General features: G+C 38.4%; 3 protein-coding genes across 5 annotated transcripts in view; 1 reads left to right on the forward strand and 2 right to left on the reverse strand.

Moving 5' to 3' along the window:
• Positions 1-494: 494 nt before the first annotated feature.
• Positions 495-10413, forward strand: LOC144043815 (epidermal growth factor receptor kinase substrate 8-like protein 1). Of its 2 annotated transcripts, none has more exons than XM_077557806.1 (14): positions 495-683; positions 1082-1174; positions 1994-2119; positions 3659-3788; positions 5015-5103; positions 5185-5259; positions 5329-5477; positions 5546-5725; positions 5956-6064; positions 6135-6257; positions 6335-6461; positions 7764-7932; positions 8088-8220; positions 10003-10413. In XM_077557806.1, exons 3-14 carry the CDS (start codon positions 1994-1996, stop codon positions 10072-10074), a joined length of 1482 nt encoding a protein of 493 aa, XP_077413932.1. In that variant the 5' UTR covers positions 495-683; positions 1082-1174; the 3' UTR covers positions 10075-10413. The 2 variants fall into 2 exon arrangements, with proteins under 2 accessions (XP_077413932.1, XP_077413933.1); XM_077557807.1 differs by lacking the exon at positions 495-683 and adding an exon at positions 936-955.
• On the reverse strand, positions 10096-15332 carry nme4 (NME/NM23 nucleoside diphosphate kinase 4). 2 transcript variants are annotated; one of them, XM_077557809.1, is made up of 6 exons: positions 15161-15332; positions 12298-12431; positions 12124-12225; positions 11256-11368; positions 11077-11186; positions 10096-10236 (listed from the first exon to the last, which is right to left on the reverse strand). In XM_077557809.1, coding segments are annotated over exons 1-6 (579 nt in total). In that variant the 5' UTR covers positions 15279-15332; the 3' UTR covers positions 10096-10234. The 2 variants fall into 2 exon arrangements, with proteins under 2 accessions (XP_077413935.1, XP_077413934.1); XM_077557808.1 differs by lacking the exon at positions 10096-10236 and having other exon boundaries at positions 10907-11186; positions 15161-15330.
• A 672-nt stretch (positions 15333-16004) lies between these two features.
• The window catches only part of xpo6 (exportin 6), a 20093-nt gene continuing 17215 nt past the window's right edge, over positions 16005-18882 (reverse strand). Inside the window, exons 22-24 of the mRNA XM_077558987.1 lie at positions 18702-18800; positions 18373-18603; positions 16005-16578 (exon numbers count right to left, since the gene is read on the reverse strand). Of these exons, the coding sequence (XP_077415113.1) occupies positions 16477-16578; positions 18373-18603; positions 18702-18800 (432 nt within the window). The 3' untranslated portion in view covers positions 16005-16476. The remainder of the gene's footprint in view (positions 16579-18372; positions 18604-18701; positions 18801-18882) is intronic.

Below are 18882 nucleotides of genomic sequence, written 5' to 3' on the forward strand. Positions count from 1 at the left end.
TCTACAAATGAAAGAGAGGCGGTCGGTTTTAACTTTAAGAAGACATTTTACACGCGGAAGAGACACATTCGGCGCTCTGAATTCCACCTGTTAGGTGATGAATTGGAGTCTGTTACGATGTCCAGAGATCTCTGTTAGATTGAAATCATTTTTGCAAAGGTGTTTTTTCTCACATTAAATCTGTCTTCAAGTTTTGGAACACGCAAAGAGGACAGATAAGTTTATTCCTCTTCAATAGTTATATACATTAGTTGTTGTTTTTTTACAGAAGTTATTACAGACTAGTGAACATGTCATTAAATTAGCAATTTTTCATGCATGCTTGCAATATCCTTACACCACAGAAATCAACTAACACACGTGTACCACTTTAAATATCTGAGTCACCTGTTTGGATGCTTGTCATGTTTACAAATGGCGACAATGCTCACAACTCACCTCCAGGCTGTCGTGTCCTATTTTTATGTCTCGCGTGTGCACCGGCCGACTGCAATGCAAGGAATGCTGATTTTGAATGAATTATTGAGTGACAACAGTGACATATGCCGAAGGCAACTACTTGTAAAATGTTACATTGTTATTCTGAGCGGAATTAATGATCGGCATTAATGTCTAAAACAGTTGTCAATGTATATGAATCAGTACATTTGTATGCAGTGAGAGCTCATCAGCGACGCTACGGGGTAAAGGATTAATTCTCACTTAATTGGTCTGAAGATTATTATTCATCAACTAGAAAAATACATCTTTGTTTATCAATGTCAGTAACATCGGCTGATATTAAAATTATAGTAGTAGATAGTAGTATTAAGTGATGACTTATTTTAATGTCAGGCTAAAAGTAAAAGGCAGATCAGAGTAAAGCAGACCACATTTCAAGTAGGTGAATATGGGACAACGTTTGAGGATCATTGAAATGTTTCGTAATTACCATTTGAATAATAGCATTGTGCAGGTATGCCAGAATTTTGCCCATCCCTTCGGAGGTGGTCATCGGCCAGTGAGGCGGGAGGGAGCGAGAGTGAAAGCGGCATAGATTAAAGTCAGACTCGTTTTTCTCGTTTATGCATTTCTGGCGTAGGTGGGACGTGCTCGTGTAAACAGCTCCGCTCAGTGAGGGCAGCTACGATTGTCTTCTCAGGCTGGGACTGAAACGCACACACCACAACAAAAGGTACAGTAATGCATCAATAATACATGTGCTAATTCTTTGTAAATATTTAGCGTGTGCGTGGGGGTGTGTCCAAATGTGTTGAGTGAGGTTGGCTCAAATGTTGTCTGATTCAACTTTCATAATTGGAATCTGTGTGATGAATGCTTTGACCATTCACTTTTACGTTTACTTTGAGGGAAGGATTTTTCTTAAATTTGGTAAGAAAAATAATGGCGAGGATGAGGATGGCTTGGCATCATTCCTGGACCTTCCTCTCATGTTACACTGATTTCTTTGTAGAGGAACTTTCTAGAGAGTCATCCACATACCAAGCAGCCTGTGTCGGTGGTTTTTCCTGTAGAGTGTAGTTGTCACTTCTGGCCAGGCAGACTTGAAAGCATGTTCATTACATTCTTAACATTCTTCCACATTGCCTCCGCAGCCTGATAATGTAATAATATCACATGCTGTGATTTGGTGGGTGCAGGGTTTTAATTGCATCTGCCAGTGTTGAAAAATAACTTGTACTTGAGTAGATTTTTACTTAAGTGTTAATTTTTCCGGTGGCATAATTCTTTCTAAATGGAGAGTCTGCCATTTTTTATTTAAATCACTTTTTGACATAACGGTTTAATGTAGTGGTGCATGATGAATATGAAGTGTGAAAAAAAAAATTGGGCCCCATCTAAACTAATAATAATAATAATAATAACAATAAACAGCCCCGATAAAAAAACAACCAATCAGGGACAAAAGGTGTAACGTACGAGACTTCACTCATTTGATAATAATTTTCAAACTCTCCCTTTATGGTGTTATATTCCTAATTTGACTTAACAGATGTGGGCACAACCTCCTCCGGTGATCCCTCGAAGGTCTTTAGGTTTTCCTGTCATGCCCGTCCCGAAAGAGCAGAAGGATACCAACATCGACTCAAACTCTCAACTGAATGAAGAGAGAGAAGTGGTAAGTGCTTCATTTAGTCACTCATTGAGGTCATGTTGTGTCTCTTTATCATAAGGTTGTGCATCAGCTTGTTGAGCAGAGGAAAAAAAAAATACTTTTATCCTATTTAAAAAAAAATCTCATGTCAATGAAGGTGTGACTGGGGAGTTACTCCAATCCTTTCCTTACATTAAGCTTTCAATTGCTATTAAATATAAATTGCTAAGAACATATACGAGTTGTGTATTTCATTAACATTGTTTCACTGTCATCGCCAGCCAATCACAAGGCACATATAGAAAAACAATCATTCACACCATCATTCTGAAGGACAATTTGGTGTGCAAATAACCTTACACGCATGTTGTCATACCATTTGAATTTGAAGTAAATGTATATTGGCATTATAGAACCGATTTCCTGTCACATGATGCATTTAATGAGCGGGAAAGTCAAGTCAAAAATTTTCTTCACAATATTGTTCTATGTGGCCCCTCTGGTTAATTTTCCTTTTTTTTTTTTTTTTTTTTCAGGAGAGCTCAGTATTGTTCATTCGATTTGACATCATCATTGCTCTCCTTTTTTTTTTTTTTTTTTAAAAATCCAACAAATCAATTAAAAAAATTTAATAAATGTTTTTTTTTTTAAAAATACATATACATATATATATACACATATACACACATATATATATATATATATATATATATATATATATACCCTTTTTTTTGTATGTGGGTGAGTATGTGTATGTGCGTGTGTGTGTGTGTGTGTGTGTGTGTGCGTGCGAGCGTGTGTGTATTCATCAGTTCACCTAAAGCCCATTAAAAAAAAAATCCCATACTAATAATATAATATAATAATAAATTGCCAGATGCAGAAACATCAATGTAAGTTATCACGATGTAGGGCTCTCGCTAACAGACAGAATTAAGTAACCAGAATTAGGTTAAAAAATTCTATATACGTAGACCATGTTTCTATAAATTTTGATATTTGGTTTTTATTTGAGGCAGATATTTTTTCTTCTGGTTAATTTTTCATTTGTGGAATATGAATTAAGCAGCAAAATCTTGTTATCTTTCACAGAAGGCGGCCATTTTGCCAGGTATCAACCGTCATGACTCACCTGTTTTAGGGGTTTGGTCATGTGACGCAATCTGAGCCTTTAGGCACTGTGACGTCATCTTTACTCGACAGCAAGCTGCAAAATGGCCTGCTTAAAACTTATTATTTAACCTCAACAATATAAATCAGAATGTGTTTAGTTTCAATGTTTAGATAGTAGACTAGTGCATAGAACATATGGTGAAGACAAACTTGCAGATAAACAATAGTTTATCTGCAAGTTTGGCACGTTTGCTATAGCTACTGAAGTTTGTAAACCAGTATCAGCACCTAAAGCTCAAAAAGTAATTAAATTTGCTGTTTTTGGGTAAAACCGGGATTAATATTGCAGCATGATTCTCATGATATCGCACAATAAAATAACCTGCAGAGTAAAACAGAAAATGAGCTGATCTGACTGTGACTCCACACTGTCGGTCAAACCCTCTCCAGGAGATTCTGAACCACTGTTTCGATGACATCGAACGGTTCATGGTGCGTTTGCAGCAGGCGGCCGAGGCCCAGAGCATTCTCAGTCAGAGGAAGAAAAGAAGCAGGAAGAGCAAGAAGCAGAGCCAAGAGGGTCGGTAGTGAGCACACGTTGACCTGCTGCTGAATGACCTCTGAACATTTTACTTTTATATGTGTTCACAAAGTTGAATTGTGTTTTACGGAAGAGGATTAGGGCCAGTGAAAAGAGAAAAAAAACTTTGGCAGGATTCTGACTTTATTCTGAGAATTCTGACTTTAAAGTGAGAATTCTGAGAATAAAGTTAGAATTCTGACTTCATATTTTATTCTTTATTAGAGGTGCTATTATTCTCACTTAAAAGTGAAAATTCTGAGAATAAAGTCAGAATTCTGATTTTAAAGTGAAAATTGTGACAATTCTCATTTTTAAGTGAGAATTCTGAGATTAAAGTCAGAATTCTGACTTTATATTTTATTCTTTATTAGTGGTGCTATTATTCTCACTTAAAAGTGAAAATTCTGAGAATAAAGTCAGAATTCTGATTTTAAAGTGAAAATTGTGACAATTCTCATTTTTAAGTGAGAATTCTGAGATTAAAGTCAAAATTCTGACTTTATATTTTATTCTTTATTAGAGGTGCTATTATTCTCACTTAAAAGTGAAAATTCTGAGAATAAAGTCAGAATTCTGATTTTAAAGTGAAAATTGTGACAATTCTCCTTTTTAAGTGAGAATTCTGAGATTAAAGTCAGAATTCTGACTTTATATTTTATTCTTTATTAGAGGTGCTATTATTCTCACTTAAAAGTGAAAATTCTGAGAATAAAGTCAGAATTCTGATTTTAAAGTGAAAATTGTGACAATTCTCATTTTTAAGTGAGAATTCTGAGATTAAAGTCAAAATTCTGACTTTATATTTTATTCTTTATTAGAGGTGCTATTATTCTCACTTAAAAGTGAAAATTCTGAGAATAAAGTCAGAATTCTGATTTTAAAGTGAAAATTGTGACAATTCTCATTTTTAAGTGAGAATTCTGAGATTAAAGTCAGAATTCTGACTTTATATTTTATTCTTTATTAGTGGTGCTATTATTCTCACTTAAAAGTGAGAATTCCGAGATTAAAGTCAGTATTTTCACTTTAAAATCACAATTCTGAGAGTAAAGTGAGAATCCTGCCCCCCAAAATGTTTCTATCTTCACTAGCCCTAATCCTCTTCCGTAGTGTTTAGAAATGATCAACGTTTTGTGAGCTATGATTTGATTTGGTGCTCATTATGTTCATATTGAGCATGTTTCCATGTTGGTATGAAGTCGTTCCTACTTGTGATTGTGCAGACGACTTGTTGACCATGAAAGCGGTCCCTCCGTCAGAGGAAGAATTTGTGGACCTCTTTCACAAATTCAAGTATTCCTTCAGCCTGCTGGTGAGATGAGACAACTCACATGACTCAGTTTTTGCTTCCTGTTGAAATGTCCCTCCTGTGACTATTTCCTGGTTCTTTCAGGATCGCGTTAAGTCAGCCATAACAGAACCAAGCGCACCTGAGTTGCTGCATCACATATTTTTCCCGCTCAGATTGGTGAATCAACTTCACATTTTGGATGATAGGCTCTCACTTGCTGACTGATGCTTCGTCTGTCCGTCGCAGATGGTGAAAACCACAGGTGGTCCACAATTGGGTGGCTCGGTGGTCAGTCCTGCAATGACGAATGGTGCTGTTTCGCTGCTTCAGGAGCATCTGACTGCGGACGAAAAAGAGCTCTGGACTGAATTAGGCCCCAACTGGACTACACCCTGGTATGTGTCTTTTTTTCCTGTTTGAAAATGTGTTACATCACCCAAAGATATCTTAATTGCCACTCCAGTTCCCAGCTCGGTGTTTCTGTCCCTCCTTACTCGCCCGTCTTCCTGGATGGATGGCAGCCGCAGGCGTTCGACTCCTCCGGTTCGCCTTTGGAAGATCCTGTTGAGTCGCAGCACAAACGAGATGCCAACGTGGAGGGTGAAGATGCAGAGGGAGGCCCCAGTGACGAGACAGACAAAGTGTGAGTGTAGATCAGGGATTGGCAGAGTACACACGCCCCGCTCCTTTCTTTAAAATGATCAAGTCCTGTAATAATTCCCAGCTAAAACAGACTGTTGATTTCATTCCAAATCAATCCAGGTTATGACTAGCTTTGGGCTAAATTGTATAATCATACACAGTGGTTGACAAAATACGATCAGATGAAAGAACTTGCATATTGACCTGATGTCACTGCAAATCTAATTCCAGAGAGGGAAATGGACTTCCACCACCAGGGGAGAGACTTTATTGCTGCACGTACGACTTTGTCGCAAGAAACAGCAGCGAGCTCTCAGTGCTGCAAGGAGAAACACTGGAGGTATACAATATCTGTACTGGTAAAATATGAGGATTCTTGAAATATGATCTATAGAATTTACCCGCATCAGATCATCGAGTCATCAAAGAGATGGTGGAAGTGTCGCAATCGCTTTGACCAGATCGGATTTGTTCCAAATAATATCTTGGAACCGCTGTCAGCTGTAAACAACAACAGTGAAGAAAAAACTGTGGTATGTTAGCATCAGTTTGTTTCAATTCTGCCTAAGTGCCTTGAAACTTGCCTTATTGCTTCTGTGGTGTTTTCTAGATGTCACCCATTCCGCTCACTCCATTGAGCCCGGTTGGTAGTCCTCTGACTGCAACGAGTCCAACAGTAAGACCTCGGAGCATGGTGTTACCGTCCACTACAATGCATGGAGACAACGGAGATCGAGGTAGCACCTTCAGGCAAACAAATATCTTCGGTCTTATATGAGCCTATAAGCAACTAATATTTGAATAATTATGGTTGAGCACCACATACAGACAGACAGATAATATGGCAATACTCACAGGCATATCTTCTTTATCTTCTGTGAAGAATGACTAATATTACTGCAGCTTCCTGATAGGTGACTGTGCCATGTCTGTATTATGCTGCCCCCTGGTGGCCATTGTGTGCACGCCAGAAGGAGCAACGCAGTATCCACTGAAGTGTTAAAAAATAAAAAAAATTAAATAGTGGCAATACTGCCTTTATTCTTAACTTATTTCAATTTGTTGTTGTTTTTGCGCTAATGTAATTTTTTTCTTGTTTAACTCATTCACTGCCATTGACGGCTATAGACGTCAAAAATTTATTTGAACAATTTCTATTAGTTTAACATTTTTTTCCACTTTTGTTAACAAGAGTATGAAAACCTAGATTTTTCTATTGTACATTTAGAACAGATATAACATTTGTGATTAGTCGTGAGTTAACTCGTAAAAGTCATGCAATTAATTACGATTCTAATTGCCCGACGCTCCTAATTTTTAATTGTAATTAATCGCTTGACTTCAATAGTTAACTCACAATTAATCCTAAATTTGATATCTGTTCTAAATGTACAATAAAAAAAATACTAGGTTTTCATACTCTTGTTAACAAAATTGGAAAAAATTTTAAACTAATAGAAATTGTTCAAAAATGAAATTTTTACATCAATGGCCGTCAATGGCAGTGAATGAGTTAAAAAACAAAGCAAAAAAACATCTATGTATTTTGTTGTTTAGACAGTGTCTCTTTTTTTCACACTCCCTCCTCCTGCGTAACTGCTCACCCCTCCCCTCCATGCTCACCAAAAAAGAGTGGAAAAAAATGAAGTGACTGGCCTCTCATTAACTCCAAAGTGGTGGTGGTTACTTAATTTGGGCTTTGGAACTGGACAAAAAGTACAAATGGAAACTTGCTGGTGACATGCTAGTCTGCTTCCTGTTGAGGTGTCCTTGAGCAAGGCACCAACCATAGCTCAAGTGGGCCACACTGTTTGTGCGGCCCTATCACTCGAGTATCTCACATTGCATGCCTGCATGTGTATGATGTGCAGCAAAGTAGACTGAAGATATAGACAGTGTAGTGCAATTTGAAACTTCCCCTTGAAGAATGAATTAGTATTGGACTGCAAGTTGAAATCTGACCGTAAAGTGAAGCCTCTTTCTTGGAAATGTTGGCCGCATGCAAATGATTTTGCAAATGGCTCCCTGTGTTTATGCAGTACTGATAATGAACGACGAGCTTCTCCAACGAATGGCACAGAAACGAGTCTCCGACAGTCGTCCTCCTCTCATGACGTCTCGCTCCGTGGAAACTTCTCTTCCCTTGAATTATCACTCTTCAGCGTCCGAGGTGGAAGCCTGGCTCCAAGCAAAAGGCTTCAGTCAGCAGTAAGCGACTACTCATTCTAGAGAGCACTACATCGCCCTCTAGTGTCAGACTGTAGTCTCAGCCAACACTCAGGCTGAGCTAAGTTGGACGGTAGGAAAGTGAACACTCAACGAAAACTAGATTTAGAGTTTGCTTCTCTTTCCTTCTCTGTTAGGACGGTTCAAAGTCTTGGCGTTTTGACCGGAGCGCAGCTCTTCTCCCTGAACAAGAGGGAACTCTGTGAAGTGTCTCAGGATGAAGGGGGCAGAGTCTACAGTCATATTATGATGCAGAAGGTCATTCTCGAGGTTGGTGACTTTGTTATTATGGACAATTCCCTGAGTGTGCATGTGTTTGTCTGTATGAATTTGTATTATGGCTTATGCATACATTTGGTTAACTATAGTACTGGCGGTACTCTGGTAAACATTAAAAAAAAAAAACTCATAGCTGCTGCAGGCCATAACTCACTCACCACGTGGTCACACACCGACAAATTGACTCCAGCACCCTAATTCACTACCCTAAAGGCACAGATCTAAAACTCAAATGGGCTTACTACACAGTATGTACAGTTGACTTGGACAGATATTAGATTCTAGCAGAATGATAACCATAAGCAAAAATATTGCAGTACCACGGTATTAAATTGTAAATGAAAAAAATTCTTCCATTGAACACTATTTTAATGTTAAACAAAATATAGAATTATTTTTCTGTTTTAATACTTCTTAGTAAATTACAGTGTCCCATTACTGGGGAGCTTCTTGTGGGCTATAGTCATGTAGTCATTGGGGCTAACTAGTACCCACAGGCACCATGTTTTTTTTTGTTGTTTTTTTAAGGTAATGCACATTAACTCATTCACTGCCATTGACGGCTTTAGACGTCAAAAAATAATTTAAAGCATTTCTATTAGTTTAACATTTTTTCCACTTTTGTTAACAAGAGTATGAAAACCTAGAATTGTTTTTTTATTGTACATTTAGAACAGATAAAAAAAATTGTGATTAATCATGAGTTAACTATTAAAGTCATGCGATTAATTACTGTTAAAACTTTTAATCGCCTGATGACCTAATTTTTAATAATCTTTTCTTTTTTTGAAAAAAGATTATAAAAAAAAAAGATTATTAAAAAATTAGGGCGTCAGGCGATTACATTTTTAAATTGTAATTAATCACATGACTTCAATAGTTAACTCACGATTAATCACAAATTTTATATCTGGTCTAAATGTACAATATTTTTTTCCTAGGTTTTCATACTCTTGTTAATAAAAGTAGGGAAAATAAATGTTAAACTAATAGAAATAGTTAAAATACATTTTTGACATCTATAGCCGTCAATGGCAGTGAATGAGTTAATCAACAAAGCAAAAAAACATCTATGTATTTTGTTGTTTGGACAGTGTCTCTTTTTTTCACACTCCCTCCTCCTGCGTAACTGCTCACCCCTCCCCTCTATGCTCACCAAAAAAGAGTGGAAAGAAATGAAGTGACTGGCCTCTCGTTAACTCCAAAGTGGTGGCTCGTTTTACTCAACTACAAGCAGCCAATCATATTATGCTCGGTTTAGAAGTCCTCTAAAAAAAAGAAAAGAAAGCTTATTATCAATGAGACTTTTTTTTTTTTTTTTTTAGCAATTATTGAAACATTGACTTTTTTAAACCATGTTGTCTTTTGTTATGTTTAATAATGTTTTTATTATACAATACAATACTATTAAATTTTTCTTATTAAAAAAATGGAAATGTTTTGGGCAGCTGGAAGAGATTGACATTTTATGTCATTTTATGCAAATGTCCCCATTAGCTAATAAATGTAAGGTTAGCCATGTGGCGGGGTTAAGGTCTTATCAGTATCCTCTAGGGGACTGCGTGTGCCAATGTGTATATTTTGTGTGCGTGTGTGTGTGTGTGTAGTGCTCTGTATGTTTACAAAGTCACTTTGTTTGCCTAACCTTGACTCATGTATTTTGGCCCAATTGTTACTGACCTACTTACAGTGGCATGTATTTCAATTTGAAATTCTTAACAAATACGAGGATCTGTAACCATTCCCTGCCTTCGATGCCTCTCCCTCCCTCAGGATGTGCGGAAGGTCTCCGAATTGGAGAAGGTGATGGAGAGGCAAAAGCTGAAGATTGGCATGATGGAATGAGACGACGTACAGTCTATCAAGTGAACTTTGTGCTTGGACAACACCAAAATGTGAATCATTTATTGAGCCCCGATGTTTTTAGTCTTCTGAGCAGCTGATCTGTCAAGTGGCGCCACTGCAGATTGACAGCATAGTAGGCTGGTTTTGATGTTTTTAGTATTTCTGGTTGTCCAATGTGCAAGCAAAAGCAACAAGAAAAAGAAAAGTGTTATAATAATTGACTGAGATCATTTTCAGAGGTAGAAACACATAAAATGTCAACAATTATTTTAAGGCACAATGTTCATCAAAATATGCAAAACTTCATACAATAAACATTTTTTAACCAAAAGCACCAGATTATTTTTCACGTTTTAGCATTTTTATTTCATCTTATTTTAATTTTATTTTACTTTTTATTGATTTTTTTTTTCAAGTTTTAGTCATTTTAATTGTCTGCCCTCTAATTGTATGCTGATCTCCCAAATCTCAAATTGATTTCAGGTAGGCAGATCTATCTATATTAAAAAAAGACAAATAACTTCATTAATTTCTTTGCAGTGGTTTGGTATGGAAGAATGTGTAGTAAACGTTTTTGACGTTGGAATGTATTTGCCAATATATTTTTCATTGTATGGAAATACGTTTGAACATACTTGCAAATACGTTTAAATGTATTTGCCAGTCAAAAAATGTTTACTCAAATTAAATTGAGGGATTGAATTCCTTCCCTTATTACACCCTGAACTTTTCATTACTAATGAATTATGGTGGAAATGTCAAATACATTGGTAGTAGAATGATTTTGATGTCACTTGATTGACAACAACAAAAAATCTAAACACACTTGAGCTCATGTAAAATGATAAAATCTCTTTTTTGTTTGTTTGAACAAACAAATGACCTGAGGTGAATTTATTACGTAAATACTGTCTGTACATCCTTTTCAAAGGACCTTTAAAGCAGCGGCACCAACATCAAGAGAAGAGGGTAGCATGAATTTTCTGCATCTTTACTCCTCACAGGTTAACGTCTGGTCCCAGCAGTCCCACTTGACAAGCTCCGTTCCCTGGAACCAGAGCTGAATCTCTCTTTGCGCTCCCTCCAGGGAATCACTGGCATGGACCACGTTCCTTCACATCATAACAGATGATGATGATGAGTCCTTCACAGATGAGATTCGGATTCCGACATTTTATTACCTGCTGACGTGAAGGCTGAAATCTCCTCTGACGGTGCCTGCTGGGGCCGCAGCAGGGTTGGTGGGTCCCACCATCACACGTGATGACTGGACCACGTTGTGTCCTTCCCATACCTATAGTTTAGCACAACGTATTTCACACTTTGAGTTATTATTCATTATTTGTTAATTATCTTTTCATTTGAAATGATGTGAAAAAGTCATTGAGAGGTTGATCCGTGAATCTTTGTGTGATAGAAGTACTAATAGTGGTATGCAAGCTCCCTCTAGTGGTATGTGAGAGTATCACTGAATTAATTTTTTTTCATTTTTTTTTTCAGGAGAGCTCAGTATTGTTCATTCGATTTGACATCATCATTGCTTTCCTTTTTAAAAAATAAATAAATAAATAAATTAAAAAAATTTAATAAATGTTTTTTTTTTTAAATATATATACATATATATATACATATACACACACATATATATATATATATATATATATACACACACACATATATATATATATATATATATATATATATATATATATATACACACACATATATATATATATATATATATATATATATACACACACACACATATATATATATATATATATATATATATATATATATATATACACACACACACATATATATATATATATATACACACACACACATATATATATATATATACACACACACACATATATATATATATATATATATATATATATATATATATATATATTAAATTTGAAGGTCACACAATACAGTTTAGATCTCCACCAAGGCCGAACGATCCTAATTTGGATTAGTGTCAAATTGTATGATAGGAAAAACACATTCATCATTTCAAAATGAATGTCGCTGGACTCTCACCATGACAACCACAGGCCCAGAGGTCATGTAGTCCACCAGACTGGAATAGAAGGGCTTCTGCGTCAGTTGACAGTAGTGTTGCGACAGGAGCTCCTCGGACACCTTCTCAACACATTGGAAACACATACTGGAAACCATGCACACGATTCAACATAGGTGCAGTGGAATACGAACCCGCAGCATTTTCAGGCCCACCAGCTTGAAGCCCCTCTGCTCAAAGCGCCGGATGATCTGGCCCACAAGACGACGCTGAACTCCGTCTGGTTTCACAGCAATGAGAGTCCGCTCCTTCACATCTGCCAGGCCTGCTAGCATATGGGTATGCATATGCTTGTGGTAAAATCTTTGTAATGGTGGGAATCTTATGATTATGACAATGGTATCAGTGTTCAACTGGAAGCTCAAAATGGTCCGGAGAACTGTTTGGGGCCCCACCACACTTACATAGCGAGGTTCCTGTAGAAATATGCACCTGTTAGTCCGTGAGGGATCATATAGAGGGAATCTCGAAACAGTAAGAGTCCAAGTCATGTGTATTTTAATGGGCCAATGGGGGCGAACAGTCTGCGTTTGCAATCACATTGTCTGAGGTTCCCACAGGAACATGCATTATATGTTTTTGAAGGGTAATAAGAGTGTTGTGGAGGCTATGTCGATAGCTGATTAGAACCTTTACTGTAAATCTGGTGGTTTAAATTTCTATTTCACCGAGCTGGGGGCGCCGACCAGAGCGCCACTTCGTGGCCAGGATACTTGGAAGGCACGTAAGGTAAGATGGCGGACTAAGGAGGAGTCAGGTAGCGGATGTGATCACTTTTATCCAACAGCTTGCGCATTTAACATTCCAAAAAATCCAATTAAGTACAGTATGATCATCAGCCCACTTGTGTTTGTTTATCTTTAAGTAGTGTGCCAAGAATCGATGTGTGGTGGTTGAAAACTGTTGCTGTTACTGTACGTGGATGGATGTGTAGGCGTATGTCTCTCACTTGGACGCACACTCAGTCAGGAAAGCACAGAAACAATTTGGAAGACACAACACAGAATCAATCTCAATTACGGCACGCTTCAACTGCTAAACGACGTGCTTGTCGCGGTGGCCACTCTCTCCCTCTCTCCCTCTCGCTCGACCGCAACGGCAAACTCACGAGGACACAAACTTAGATGCGCAAACAGTGCCTGACAAAAACACACACCAAATAGTCTTTTGTACAGAGGGAATCTCAAAAAGAGTAAAATGTTACATAAGCATGATCATAAACATAAAAAATAAGGAACAAGTCATAGAAAAGTTGGAGGGTGCCTTGACACAGGCCCGAGAGCTCTTCTGTATTGGCAATGTAAAAAAATATATATTTTTTTTTCATTTTCTCTGAAGCATTATGCTTACGATTAAGCACATATATATTTTTTTTAAATGTCAGATGCTATTAATAAATTGGGGTAAAAGACTCTAGTCTATAATAAGAAAAATATGAATATTCTTAGCATGGGTCAAAAGTGACACCGCACACACCAAGTTTTCATGGAAAATTAACAGTATTAAGGATTAAAACAAACTTTCAGTGTTTGGTTGTAGAGTAGATGAGCGAGAAAACGTTGGCTTGACGTTCGATGTTTGATATTCACTCCTACCGTCTAATTTAGAGACTGTCTACAAATTACATTCTCCAGGGTGATGTATCATCAAATCACCATAAATGTTATACTTTTTTTTTTTAAATTCTGACTGATGTAGTATCTGGCAATGCTAAGCAACTACCTACTACAGCTCCAATATTTATCACATTTCTCATTTTGAACACATTTAAGGGACAAAAATGACCAATGTTTCAAAATATTCACCAAAAATCAACAAAAACGCATTTTCTCATTCTGATTGCTGTAGTAGCTTCCCATGGCAAGTAAAAAACTACGACAGCGTCAATATTTATCATATCTCTCATTATGGACAAGTTGGGGACATTCAAGGAACAAAAATGTTCCAAAATATTCATCAAAAATTTAAAAAAAATTTAAAAAAAATCAACAAACACATTTTGTCATTCTGATTGCTGAAGTAGATAGCAATGGTATGCAACTAGCTACTACAGTGCCAATATTTATCCTATCTTTCATTATGGACAATTTGAGGACATTTAAGAAATTGAAAGGACCGTAAATGATCAAAAATATTCATTAAAAAATCAACAAAAACACATTTTGTCGTTCTGATTGCTGTAGTAGATAACAATGGTATGCAACTAACTACTACAGTGCCAATATTGTTCATATCTTTCATTATGGACAATTTGAGGACATTTAGGGAAAATCCCCCCCAATATTCACCCAAAATCAACAAAAACACAGTTTGTCATTCTGATTGATGTAGTAGATGGCATTGGCAAGCAACTAACTGCTACAGATCCAATATTTACCATGTGTTTTTGTTGATTGTTAGTGAATATTTTGGATCATTGGCCATTTTTGTCCCTTAAAAGTCCCCAAATTGTCCAAAATTAGAGATATGATAAATATTGGAGTTGTAGTAGGTAGTTGCTTATCTACAGCAGTCAGAATAAAAATAAAATAAAAAACCTTTACGGTGATTTGATGATCAAACATCGAACGTCAAGCCAACTTTTTCTCGCTGAGTAGAAGAACTGTGCACGCTAAGGGACGGCTTCATGCTGCCAATTATACATGTGACCCGTGACAAGAACAAGAACACCGCACACCAATGGAACTTAGTTTGGAGTGTTCTACATAACACTACTCAACAGCACGTTTGCAGTCTGAATGGCGTTAAAGCGCGTAGCTTGGATTGATTACGCACAACGCGCGCAAAGGTTTGGCACGATTGCGCGTTAAAGATGCGCCTTTGCCCCCCGCTTATCATTCTCATCCGACATTCAATGCACGAGCTTGACAAAAGGACGTGATCTAGCAAACGTCCAACACGAACACAGCTGCTAAGATACCACTTAAATAGTTAACCGTTTTATGTATTATAAACAGTTAAAATTGTATGAATTCAAATGTGAAACTATATACTTACTCGAGTTGCTCCTGAAGCCGATGAGCCGCTCAGCAGGGAAGCGAGGAATCAGATTTTTGGCGGTTTGCCTGCCCCACGGAGACAAGAGTGGGAGGAACATAATGCGCTGCAACAACATGGTCGTGCGTTCGAGTCTGCCGCCACCGACAGACTCTTGAGAGTTTAAACTCACGAGCCCCTCACACCCACCCCGCCTGACCCCTCGGACTGTTGACTGTCTATAAACATGTTTAACTCCGCTAGTGCCAGAAGTGCGTTTGCTGTTTGGCAATTTGCGCGTTTCATTTATTTGTTGTGGGCTAAAGTTCTTCCAGCAAGGTGGTCATGGACTGCCAGTGCAGGGAGTTTTCGGGGCGCTAGCATAATAACACAAATGATGTGACAATGTCACGTGAGCCATTCCAAACATGAACTATCTAGGCACCAACACAAGACTATAAACAAACAAAACTTGTCTTTCTGATAATGGGATCATGGGAGAATCCGGGTTTAATTGGTTTGAGTGGCAGACTTGAGCACAGATGAAAACATGGAAAATAGATGGCTAAGTGTTTTCGTAACAGGGGTTGCGTGAATGTTTTAAGATCTTTAAAATCATAAATACCATTCAAAAACCCATTTTATCTGTTATATAGAAAAATGTCAAATTGGGGGTGCTCAAGAACTATTTGATATTTGAAGTGGTTAAGATTTTACTAACGCAAAAAAATTCATTTTGACTCAAGACAACTATAATTTACACGTATTTAAGAAAAAAAATGGGAAGCTACGGGTGCAAGAAAATGTTTTCCTATTTTGGCAAGAGCCACATACTTCAAAGTGTTTACCAATCACACATTCAGTATTTACAAAAAAAATGAATGCACTTTATTAAATCAAGCAAATTTTCTCTTTCAGAATGGAATGATGTGAAAGATTTTAAGTTGAGTCCATCTCCTTTGGAGAAGAAAAACCTGAAGGCAAAAATGAACAGAAGCAGACATTTCAAAAACTCAAAATGAGTTCAAAGTGCTCAGTCCCAGCTCAGCCTTGTGGCTGAGGCGAGGGAAAGAAGGCCTGGCTCAGACTGGTCCGGGTCTGGGGCAAAAAAAAAAAAAGAAGAATAAAAGGGAAGGGGCGGGGCAACAAATGGTGGGCGCTGCTTTGAACAACAACAATACGCCAAATGTCTACAGTAGAAACCAAAGAAACAGCAGCATCCTCAACCTTCCTCCAACTTTGAACACGTGAGCCAAAGCGTTGGGAGTGTTGGGCAAAGTGGTCAGCACAGGCAGTCCTCGAACATCCTGGATGTATCTTCAAGGGGTTCAGTCGCGCTATAGCTTGATGGTGCCGGTGGGCAAGCTGCTGTTGCACAGTCTGTAGTAGCGAAGGTCGTTCACTAGCCGCTGCACGCTTTGGGTGAACGACGGCAGGTCCTTTGGAAAGAAAGCAGACAAGAGGGGCGTTCGTTTGCAAATTGGAGACAACAGACAGTCGAAACTCGGTTCATGACACGGCACTTTTCTTGAAAAGACTGCTTTACAAACAATCACTGCTTCTTTGATTTACTTTATGAACATGATGGCATGCACGTGCAACACTCAGTTGTGTTTTTTCCCCGCACAGCGTTAAACATCATCCATGCTGTGGATCACATATTTCAAATCTTATTTTTATTTTTTTGCTGTGTAGCCTCAGTTTGTGCTGAATTATTTTCTGTTATTAGGGCTGTCGAGACATGCAATAAATCAATTAACTGCACGAAAATAAAAAATGATCTCGATAAGTTTGCCGATGCTCGTGCGTGTTTGTTTACATACGTCATCAACATCCGCGCTGCTCCGTTGCTTCACTCTGTCAGTCACCGGGTAAAGTGTTTTTTTCTTTCTTTCTATTCACTCACTCACGCACACAAACATGGTCTCCTGGGCGAGTAAGCGAACCCACGCCGCCTGCACCGGCGGCACCACTCTGTCATCTGGAGCCCGTAAACCAGCGTTCAAAGCCAGTTTAAACATTTTGGTTCGCATGTGTCCCATCGGTTCTTCATAAGGCCACGCAATTCTCTTTCTCATTTGTGAGCCGCGGCATTAGAGCTGCTAATAGCCATGTAGCATTATTGCTAGCAGCGCACCACCGCTATCGGTGATGGTTTTATTCATGGCTTGTGCTTCGAAGCCTGTCGAAAAAGCAACACTCGCTATCCTGTGCTGCTCAGTGAGATGCGGGCTTTACCAAAGACACTAGGTGGGTAATAAGTTCACTTTCCTGTCACGACTGATTCCTCAACCGTGCTTAGCGTATTGAGGAGTGAATCATCTTGACACGCACTCTGGAAGGCAGTGCTGTACCAAAGTAGTGACCCCCGGAAAAAATCTGTATCACTGCCGCGGGTACGCATGTTTTTCAATAAACGCATGAAGAAGACATGTTTTTGAGTTTTCGAAACAAGAAAATGAATATTTAGCGCAGATAAGCAAAAGAAGAACAAGAACACGCTCGGATTCTGCATTGGACTATAGGTGCGTTCAATGACCATGCACGCGGTAGGAAATTTCATCAGACATGGAAAAAGCTCAAACGACTGATGAATGTTAATGTTTTTTTTCGGTTTTCTTCCACGTTTGAAGTTTAAGGTTAGGATTAGGAACAAGGATCATTTAAAAAAAAAAAAGCGCCACTTTTTGTGGTAAAAGTCCTAAGATCCCGCGGCAGGGGATACAAACCTGCTCCGGGGCAACCACCCCGGCACAACAGTGGCGCATCCGATTCTGAATGAGGGCCCCTGAGTAGTTGGGACAGTCATCATTTGGAAATAATGCGGACAAATGGAGCTGGTATCAAAGCCAAACGCACCTGCTCTTGTGTGGGAATTTTATGGATTTATTTGTCATACCATTATCATTATATTAGTTGAAAAATATGAAAACCGCAATATCATCATTTATCACAATCATTTCTGGGGCAATGTATCGCAAAGCAAAATATCTTATCGTGACAGGCCTATCTGTTACACCTCCCAAGTCAAAGAAAACATTTGTTTATATTTTGGATTTGTGTGTTTGACTGTTTTCCCATTTAATAAATGACTTAAAGTGCATCTATGATGACTCTTCTCCCTCACCGAGCAATGGTGAATTTGAAACGCTCTCATAAATACAATGTTGGTTCGCACCACTAAGGGAAATAAATAAAAGAAAGACAAAAAAAAAAAGACTGTTTGCTCGTACCCGTTCTATCTTGAAGTTGCGTGCGAGGACAGCTCGCTGGTTGGTGTCGACACCCTGGCAGCTGTTGAGGAACTCTGGCATGAAGGCTGAGTAGAAGGCATCAAAGTCCACGGAGGCCATGTTGTAAATGGCCAGGGTGATTTCCTCCTGGAGAAGGTCGTGACTTTTGTGGAGAAGGACCTGCAGCAGCACGTTGATGAAGTGGAAGAGCATCGAGGTCCGGAAAAGCTTCTGGAGGCGCACACACACACACACACGCACGAGCATGGATCAGCTGGATGAAGATGTGCGAGTCACAGTTTATGACTGGGATGACTTGTGCTCCTTACTCTGTGATACAACTTGTGCTTGCTGTTGAGGGACTCCAAATAGGAGAGGTTCTGCTTGAAGATGTGGATGTCGGGCTGCAGGAACGACTGGCCAAAAGCCTGATGGAGACCATCAAGGACGAGTTATAGCACTGTGTCCAACATGGAACCGGAACATAATAACAAAGGCTAAAACAGATTC

This window comes from Vanacampus margaritifer, chromosome 2 (genome assembly GCF_051991255.1).
Source record: "Vanacampus margaritifer isolate UIUO_Vmar chromosome 2, RoL_Vmar_1.0, whole genome shotgun sequence".
Taxonomy (NCBI): domain Eukaryota; kingdom Metazoa; phylum Chordata; class Actinopteri; order Syngnathiformes; family Syngnathidae; genus Vanacampus; species Vanacampus margaritifer.

What these genes read in the sequence shown, in the direction of transcription:
- LOC144043815 (XM_077557806.1), top strand. Translation starts at nt 1,994, where the DNA reads ATGTGGGCACAACCTCCTCCGGTGATCCCTCGAAGGTCTTTAGGTTTT. An exon ending in AGTATTCCTTCAGCCTGCTG is followed by an intron (nt 5,104 to 5,184) that starts GTGAGATGAGAC and finishes TGGTTCTTTCAG; the next exon opens with GATCGCGTTAAGTCAGCCAT. An exon ending in TATTTTTCCCGCTCAGATTG is followed by an intron (nt 5,260 to 5,328) that starts GTGAATCAACTT and finishes TGTCCGTCGCAG; the next exon opens with ATGGTGAAAACCACAGGTGG.
- nme4 (XM_077557808.1), bottom strand. Translation starts at nt 15,278, where the DNA reads ATGTTGTTGCAGCGCATTATGTTCCTCCCACTCTTGTCTCCGTGGGGC. An exon ending in TGGGCCTGAAAATGCTGCGG is followed by an intron (nt 12,226 to 12,297) that starts GTTCGTATTCCA and finishes TGTGTTGAGAAG; the next exon opens with GTGTCCGAGGAGCTCCTGTC. An exon ending in TTCAGCCTTCACGTCAGCAG is followed by an intron (nt 11,187 to 11,255) that starts GTAATAAAATGT and finishes TATGATGTGAAG; the next exon opens with GAACGTGGTCCATGCCAGTG.